This window comes from Aureococcus anophagefferens (assembly GCF_000186865.1).
Source record: "Aureococcus anophagefferens unplaced genomic scaffold AURANscaffold_22, whole genome shotgun sequence".
In the NCBI taxonomy this organism is placed as follows: Eukaryota; class Pelagophyceae; order Pelagomonadales; family Pelagomonadaceae; genus Aureococcus; species Aureococcus anophagefferens.
In genome coordinates, this window is record NW_008705582.1 from 294,909 (window position 1) to 304,159 (window position 9,251).

General features: G+C 54.7%; 1 protein-coding gene across 1 annotated transcript; it reads left to right on the forward strand.

Moving 5' to 3' along the window:
• Positions 1-538: 538 nt before the first annotated feature.
• Positions 539-9,015, forward strand: AURANDRAFT_72231 (hypothetical protein; the record flags this gene model as incomplete). Its single annotated transcript, XM_009041570.1, has 15 exons — positions 539-1,093; positions 1,145-1,247; positions 1,313-2,104; positions 2,336-3,142; positions 3,167-3,615; positions 3,658-3,819; positions 3,896-3,996; positions 4,082-4,293; positions 4,330-6,549; positions 6,767-7,497; positions 7,548-7,658; positions 7,744-8,208; positions 8,264-8,397; positions 8,553-8,700; positions 8,896-9,015. 15 exons carry the CDS (start codon positions 539-541, stop codon positions 9,013-9,015), a joined length of 7,110 nt encoding a protein of 2,369 aa, XP_009039818.1.
• Positions 9,016-9,251: the final 236 nt, after the last annotated feature.

The window sequence follows — 9,251 nt, forward strand, 5'->3', positions numbered from 1 at the left end:
TTCGGGCGCGCGACGGAGGCGCGGCGGAGGCCTCCCTGGCCCAGTCCCCGCACCTCCGCCCAATATGGCATATTTTCCCGCATCTAACTGCTCTCCATAGCCCTAGGCCTCCTCCCCGTGCAAAACGAGACGGACAGTCATTGCGTGCGCGAAGCTTTAGCTGTGGTTATCATATTTTTTGGCCCGCCCACCACCCTCCTTCGGCACAAATGAAGCACCCGCCCTACCCTACCCTCCTCCATCCCCGCTGAGGTGGCTGCGCCATCCAAGCGCGGTCCGTCGGCCTTCATTCTGGCATCTTTAATTGAAACTGAGCTCAACCTCCCCTCGAGGGAGGATCTTACTTGCTTCCTTTAGCTCAGGCTAGTGGGAGATACGAAAGGCCAAGTGGACGGAAACAAGTCACTCCGTCGTAAAGGCAATTTTAACCTCCCACAACGCGCCGCAAACTGTATTTGTTCGAGAACGCAATATGGGCAAGCTGGCAGTGCCACTCGTGGTTCAACAAGTTAATTTTTTGTGCTGCCACATAGGTCAAATGGTCGGCAAAGCTCGCTACCATGCCAAAGCACGCGCCTTCGTCAACTTGTCAGCCGGTGCGATCGAGGCTGTCTGGGAGTCCTTCAATGATGTTGCGGATGGCTTTGGAATTAGTTTAGGCGAGATGCAACTCATCTGTCAGGAGCTAACGTCTGAACTTGAGATTGGCCGCCCGTTGCTTGATAAGCAGGTCGAAGCTCTGTTCATTCGAATGGATTCAGATGAAAATGCTCTGGTGGATGCAATCGAATTTGTCTCGACGCTCGCCATGACATCGGGCATGTCTGCTCACGACAAACTCGAATTTGTTTTCACCTGCTTTGACTTTGATGGTGCAGGACAGCTTAGTGTTGATGAAATTACACTCGCGTTCCGTTGCACTTTGATGGGATTGTGTAAGCTCACTGGACAAATTTGTCCGTGTGAAGAAGAACTCGAAGTTGTTGCCATGCGCGCCTTCGCCGCGGTGAACCCAAGCTATAAGGATGGTAAGGACAGTGAACATCCCGTAGACATAAATACATCCCTTGCGCTTGCCAAGCTCCGAATACTGGTGGGTCGTGATTAGCTCTGTAATTGGTTTACTCTTGAATGCGTTTTATAGGACGCGATTTCATTTTGTTTGTCTGACCCAGAGGCATTATCGTGGCTAGAATTTTTTGACGATCCTGATCCAATAGCTTCTCTCAGTGGTGAGGTTCCTGAGAGTGTGAGCCAGCGTAGATTCAAACCACGGTCCTAGTCTGTCTGAAGTTTCAGTATCCATGCGTAGGTGACGAGGAAGTAAATCGCCCACCGACTGGGAAAGCAAAGGTCCCAGTCCTGCTAGAATCTATAGACTACAAGCCAACGCAACAAGACATTGACTACACACAAGATGGCAACTACCCTGCTGGTACGACTGCGGCTTCCGCTGCTCTTGAGGGCGCACCCGAATTGGCATCTAAGCTTGCAGCACTTGCAGAAAAGGCTAGAAACCCCCGCGGAGAGGTCGAGCCTTGGGTCACGTCTGTTGCTTCGCTAGCGCCAACCGCATTGGCGAATGCGCCCCCGGAGCTGAGCTTGCCAAGTGCAAACCTCTCGCTTGAGTGGGTGCACGGTTATCGCGGCGAGGATTGCCGTGGCAATGTGCGATATACTTCAGCGGGTGAGATAGTCTACCCGGTGGCCCGCATGGGCATCGTATACTCTCCATTAGAGCATCAACAACGATACATGACAGGACACGCCAGCGACATTGTCAGTTTTGCGATTGCGCCAGATGGATGCACCGCTGCCACCGGAGAGACAGGAGCCCGTCCGAGCCTCATTTGCTGGGATGTTGTGTTGTGTGCACCACTAGCAATCTTAGCCGGCGTTCATGCCGTTGCCATTACCCAGCTGGCGTTCTCGCCATCAGGCGAGCGCCTCGCATCCCTCAGTGGTGATATAGGACGAACGCTCATAGTCTATTTGTGGCGTACTGGTGTTCGAATATTTTCAGGACGTTCGGATCATCTGGGCACCATTCTAGGCGTTTCATTTGTGGGCGATTCTCCAGATTCAGTTGCTGCCTGTGGAAGCGGTGAGCCTTACACGTGCTTCTGGCGACGGGAGGGTGCCAAGATTGTAAGGCGACGTGGGGCGTTTGGGCGACGGGGGCGACGTCAACCAACTTTGTGTCTCGCGCGTTGTGGTGATGTGATTCTCTCGGGGCAAGCGTCGGGGCATTTATACGTCTGGCATGGTCGCAACTGCGTACAGGCCATCCGTGCCCACCGCGGGTCATTGAACGCTCTTTTTGTTGGAGCACTAGGCGCGCTAAGCGGTGGAAAGGATGGCAAAGTGCGGCAATGGTCGCATGCTCTCGAGCCGGGAGCCAGCTTCGATTTGACTGAGCTTGGCGCAAATCCAACAATCCGATCAGTATGTTTATCAAACGATGGTGCGAAACTTCTGGTCGGGACTGGCGGAAATGAGATCTATGAACTTTCAGCTGCCGACGGATCTGATGCACTTGGTGGACCGGTTACGTCCTCCCACTTTGGAAGAGCAATGCGTGGAATTGCTTGCCATCCTCTAAAACCAGAGTTTGCTACATGTGGTGCCGACTCCACCGTACGTGCATGGGACATCACAACCAGAAACCCAGTCCGAACAGCCAAACTGGATGCTCCAGTCTCGTGCGTGTGTTATCATCCCAACGGAGACTTGCTCGCTATTGGACTTGGCAATTCAAGCGCAGCGGGGGAGCTACGCATGCCTCCAAATCCCAAAACGGGTGGTTTTTGCGTACTCAACGATGCAGATCTCTCCATTGCCTTCGAGGCGCGCGACTCCACGCTCCCTCTCGTTGCCTGTCGTTTCTCGCCTGATGGAGAGGTCCTCGCCTTTGCTAGCGAAGACTGTTCTGTGTACCTGTATGCCAGTGCGGAAGAGTATGAGTCTATAGGCCAATGCCGTCGGCATCCAGCACCGGTACGCTGCATCGACTTCTCCAAAGATTCTCGCTGGGTGCGGTCATGCTGTGATGCTGGTCAACTTCACTTTTTCAATGCCAACTCTGCGCAGTATCAATCCAACCTCAGCGCGCTGAAGGACCTTCGCTGGGCCACGGAAACCTGTTATTTTGGATACGGTGTCGCAGGTGTGTATGGAGCTACAAGGCGAGATGGTGCGCAACTCACGGCTTGTGCACGGGCCCGTGCCGGAGATGACGGTCCAGAATCTGGCGGGGGCGTCCTCGCGACAGGTGATTCATACGGTAGAATTCGCCTTGCACGATTCCCTTCGCGGCAAGATGGTGCGCGATTTGAATGGCGTGGACACGCGGGTGTTGTTGTGGCCGCGACTTTCAACTCGGACGAAACACACCTACTCACTGCTGGTCGTGATGATCGTTGTGTAATGCAGTGGATCCTCATGGAAGATGAGCGTGACGTCGAGGATGCAGACGACCGCGACGAAGATGAGGCTGAGGATTATGCTCCTGAACTGCGGGATAACCACGAGTTCAAGCGCACTCTTGATTGCGAAATTGCTGTCGATATCGCAAATGAGCTTGCACTTGCTGCCGAGCAAGAGGCAAGAAGCCGTGTACGTGCACCTGCTCAAGTCTGAGCTCTTTCATCATCATAGGTCACGCGTACCACGGATGATGCGAAAGCAGGCGTCGATGCGGAATTCGCTCAACCCGAGGCGCCTTACTCACGCGACCCGTGGTATCTCACCATGACGACGCCGCCTCAACCACGCCCTCGAGCACCTTCTGCTCCAACGGATGCGCTGACGTTGTCACGGGTGTTTGGCTACAGCTGCAGTGCCAGCCGCAATAACGCAAAATACACAGAATGTGGCGCTGTCATATATCCTGCAGGGGGGGACCCTCGTCCGTGTAGATCTCGGGAGCGGTGCCCAGTCATTTGGGACTGCGCACGCTGGATTCGAAATCTGCGCCCTGGCGATATCACTCGATAAGTCAATTGTAGCAACTTCAGATATAGGTTCAGACCCCCAGATAGCCCTTGTGGTCCACGTCAAACATTGCAAGTGGGCCTAGCAGGATTATTCGTGGGCCGCATTCAAATGCTGTGACTCTCCTAGCGTTTGATGACGACAAGGGTGAGAGGATTGCTAGCATTGGGGCAGATAGCAACCATACAGTCGCAGTACATGACGTATCTTCGGGATACCTCCTATTTACGTCGCCAACCACGAAGCGTAAACCACTGGACCTCGCCTTTGGGAGGCTCGGAAACGAGATGGCTATCGTAGGTGTCAAGCACGCTCTTTTCTTTACCTTTATGGCAGGTCACGCTGCAACGAGGCACGCATCTGCCTCTTTCGCGAGGATTGGGCGACACGGGGCGTTGCAGGCTTTTCTTTGCTGCGCATATTTACCTAGCGGTCACTGCATCGTTGGCACTGCCGATGGCCATCTTTTTGTATTTGGGGGGTCATCTCGTGAGCTGGAAAAATCTATAAAAGCGCATGATGGATTCATTTATGCCATGGATGCCCCATGGTGCCGTTCTAGAAATTCAAATACGTTCGGGGGGCCAAGTGTAGTAGCGCTCGTCACTGGTGCACGTGATGGCGATATTAGACTTTGGAATGACGCTCTCGAGATGGTATCCAAGTTTGACAATCACGGCGCGGGGCCTGTTCGTTCGGTGTTCATCTCAGCAGACTTATCTAGGGTTCTGGTAGGCTCTCAGGCCGCCACGCAGCTCAGAGAGTTCAGGGCGTCAGATGGAGTGCCAGTGTCAGCGCCAATCGCCGGTGGCGGAGCTGCTGCCGGCGAGTCGTGGGGCTTGGCTTCACACCCGACACTACAGCGCTTCGCTGCAGCCTCTGATGAAGGTGCCCTTGCATTGTGGGATGCAGAAGCCCTTGACGTTCGGACTGCCAGGCTGGGTGGCACACTTCTCGCAGGCGCGTGTCGTGCCCTGGCCTACTCACCCGATGGAAGACTTATCGCAGCATGCCTTGGTGGCCCGAGATCGAGCAATGCGACACTAAGCTGGGCTCGTCGCAGGAGAGATTTTGAAGATGGGAAGATAAAGAAGAGGGGGGTAGATGAGGATGAAACCTCCACAGTTTCAGCCAATGTTCGAACTGATGGTCTCTTGCAGCTTCTTCGGGCCGAAACGGGGGCGCTTGTATATGAGTTTACCGATGTGCGCGAATGGCTGCGAGATGTCAAATTTTCGCCCGATGGTCAAACCATGGTTGCAGGTGGTACCGATGGCAATGTGCATGTCTACGGCTGTGACGACCATGGTCAGTTTTCGCGCAAAGCTTCGCTAACGCTATCAAAGGGGGCTGCTGTGTGTACTGTCGATTTCACCTGTGACGGTCGTCACATACAGGCATCTGATGAAGCACGTGCCTTGTCCTATGGCGATCTCCACGTTGGTGTTGTGGTGCGCGATCCTGCAATTCTGCGAGAAGCGAATTGGGCGACGTGGACATCTCCATTTGGCTGGCCTGTAATTGGAGCCCATGCTATTCATGCAAGGCCCGAAGCCGGGGGATACGAGACTACCACCACAGACGCTATTGATGATGCCAAGAGCGTGCTGAATCTCACATGCGTATCGCGTTCCAACTCGGCTCGAGTCATAGCCACGGGTGATTACCACGGAGTGCTGCGAACGCTAAGATATCCTGCAAGTAATGCTGAAGCAGCCGCGTCTAAAATAGGAGTTGCTCATGTTGGAGTTGTTCGGCGGCTGGTCTGGACAGCCCAGGACTCACACCTCATCACCGTGGGTGGCCTCGATAGGGTTATCTGCGTGTGGCGCTATGAGCCAGACTTCGCTGATTTTGATGATGACCTCGGTTCTAGTACTGAGAAGGATCCTCGTGATTATGACGACGCTATAGATGCTGACGGGGGGCGAGCGATGGCTGCCGCAGTCGAGCGCTCATCCAAGGCCACGAATTTCCATGTCGCAGCTTCGCAATCGGCAAGTGACTCGCAAAAGAATAAACCAACGACAGTGGCGGCCTGGATTTCAGCGTTGGTGCCACCGTCAAATCTCGAGCAAGAGGATCCAGGAGCCCCGCAGATCAGTTTGAAACTTGAGTGCGCACATGGTCAGCGCTCTGATGACGTTCGTGGGCTCGTTGGGTATAACGCCCAAGGTGGGGTGGTGTATGCATGCGGCGCCTTAGGGGTAGTATATGACTCTCGTACGCACACTCAATGCTTCCATTTCCATCATCCCCAAGGTGGTGATCCTAGCTGTGGAGACTTGCACATGGATGATGATGGAGTCATAAGCGGCTTGGCTGACATTAGTGCCTTGAATGTGTCACACGATGGGCGTTTTGCGGCATCCGGGGACCAAGGCAAAACACCTCGCGTCAGAGTATGGGACGCACTGACTGGGAACACTATCTCAGTACTTCCACGTCACCTTCGCGGAGGTGTACTTGTGCTCTCCTTCTCACGTGATGGCAGGCATCTCGCTGCGATTGGGTCGGACCCTGACCATTCCTATGCACTGTATACCACTCGCTCTGGTGGATGGGAAGAGGTCTGGCACACAATCGCGCGTTTTCTGCGCTGCATTTGTCGGTCGAGAAGCCTATCCATTCTTTGTTGGGTCATACGATAGTGTCGAGTTTGCTCGCCCTGCGGCTTCCGGCGGCATCAGGCGTCGCCGCGGCACATTTGATGGACGAAGATGCCCCAACGTGCCAATTTTGTGTGTAACTAGGGCACACATTGTTGCCACAGATGTCTCCCCAACCTCGCAGACCGAACTCGGTGTGGATGTTAGAAATTCACGGGATGTTTCGACCCGCCGCCCCCTGTCGGATGCAGACTCCGATGCTGCTGCCCTTACTGGATCCGTTTCTGGTTCATTGTACCTCTGGAGTGGGACTGAAGTTGCAGAGCATGTTCCTGACGCCCACGATGGACCAATCTATGCTGTTACAACCGCACATAAGCGTGGTGCTTACGCAACAGCAGGGCGTGATGGTGCAATAAAGACATGGGATGCTCGTCTTCAACCAATGCTTAGCTTCAGACTCAGTGAGGCCTCCATTCCGTTTTTAACGCCAACTGCCGCAGCCATCTCATTCGGTGGTGCTCATGGAACCAAGATCCTCATTCTGGTGCGCTCTGGTGAGATGTGCGAGCTCGCAATCAACTCTGGTCGTGTGGTCCTTTTGACTGAAGCGCACGCACGTCGCAAGAAACAAGCGACCGAAGCTCATGGCCTTGATGTAAATCCGAAGCATGGTGACATATATGCTACGAGCGGAGACGACGGTACTGTCCGTGTTTGGTCATGCGCCTCTCGTCGTTGTGTGATGCGTGTAACGCCAGACGTCCTTGGCGGTGCTGCTGCTCGTTGTTGCTCGTGGGCACCAGATGGGATCCGTCTCGCAGTTGGTCTCGGCGGCGACCCAGCAGATAAAGCACGAGACGGGACCCTCATTATACTCAATATGAAGCTTGAGGTCTCTGGCAGCGTTGAAAGATGTGACTTGTACATACACGCGAAAAATAGGAAGACACTCCTGAGCTGCTCACAGAGGTTCGCAAGTCAAAGGCAGCACTCGCCGATGTCAAGTGGTGTGATGATGGCACTTTCTTGCTCGCCGCATCCGAGGATAGCCGGGTATACAATCGTCCCTTGCCGGATGAGACCGCGTTCTGTGGAATCTAGGTAGTCGCTTTAACTCCAACTCGAACATACTTGTCAGGTCTATATTCATGATGCTCGAGACTGCAGCCTGAGGACTGTCTGCGCGAAAGCCGGCGCGCCTCTTGCGTGCATCGACCTGAGTGTGGATGCCAGCCACTTTCAAGTCGCAACCCAAACAAACGAACTTCATTTCTATTCTGTCCTCGATGGCACTCGCATCGCATCACCGGCGGTCGTGCGCGATACAAAATGGATGACCATGACCGTGCCTCTTGGGTGGAATGTTCAAGGCTGTTGGAAATGCGCCGGCGGACATACTGCTGAAGGAAGTGCTGTCGATGATGCAGAACGCGCACCGCGATTCCTGAAGGCGATAAGTAATACCACGAAGCAAGATTCTGCTCCACACGTAACGTCTGTCCACCGTTCACCTAATTCGCGATATCTTGCCAAAGGGTGCGTTGATGGAACAGTGGCCGTATATAATTATCCAACTCACGCACCGGGGATGGCCATGGTCAATGTATGAATGCAGTGTTGGTGGTTAGTAAATATCTACTATCTTGTGAAATACGCAGGTCCCTGGCCATGCATCAAGCATAGCCAAAGTTCGATTTACTAGCGACGGCAAACGCCTGGTCGCTCTAGGACAGTTCAACCGAACTATAACACAGTATGAAATCATGTTTGGCGGCACTGTCACGGCAGATGAGTAAACATGGAATCATTGATAGCCCCGCCTAGTTGATCGGAGGCTAGACCTCACATAGTATCACAGTCATACTGCTGGAATTCCATCCATGTGACTGTTCGCCACTCCCGCTCGCCCGATAATCAGCGAAAGTTCCGGACAGAAACCCACGCCAGGCGCCGAGCCCGGGTGGTTAATAGCACACTGGAAATGAAGAGGCCGGGCCCTGCACGACGCGCACGCACCTCGGCCCCTGGTGAGAACCACCACCGTGACCCCCGGCCCCTTATCCTACTATCCATAAAGTCAAAAGCCAAGGGGGGTGTGACGGAAAATGAATTCCGACTTCCGCGACGCCGATATCCAAGCAACTTTGGGTTCCTACTCGGAGGTGGTAACTGACGGGGGTCCTGTCCTAAAATCTGGGGCTGGGACCGCGTTTGGACGCGCCTGGGAGGCGTCGAATCGAGCAAAAGCTGGGTTCTCATTGGTCGAAATCCTCGGACAAAAAGATCGCAGGCAGCGTCGAGAGCTCGGGCCGCCTTGAGAGGCTGTGGGCGCGTCCGTTGGCGCTCTGTGCGCGTCCCTCCGGGCCTGGGCGGTGGCGACGAAGGACTCGTACCCCTGGGCGACCTCTGAGGTGCTTTGGTTGCGGAACTCGCACGTTTCGACGCGCGCCGGGGCGTTCGAAGGCCGTCTCCCAGTGGCGGCAGTCCTTCGCGCGCCGCTCGGGCGACGCCAACGCAGCGTCGCACGCAGCTGGTCGAGCCCGGCACTCGTCTAGTATGTCGTGACGCGTACGACAGCGACACCCTCTGCGCGGCGACCGGACTCACTCGTGGCGCCGAGGAAACGCTCCGGAACTACCGAGGACG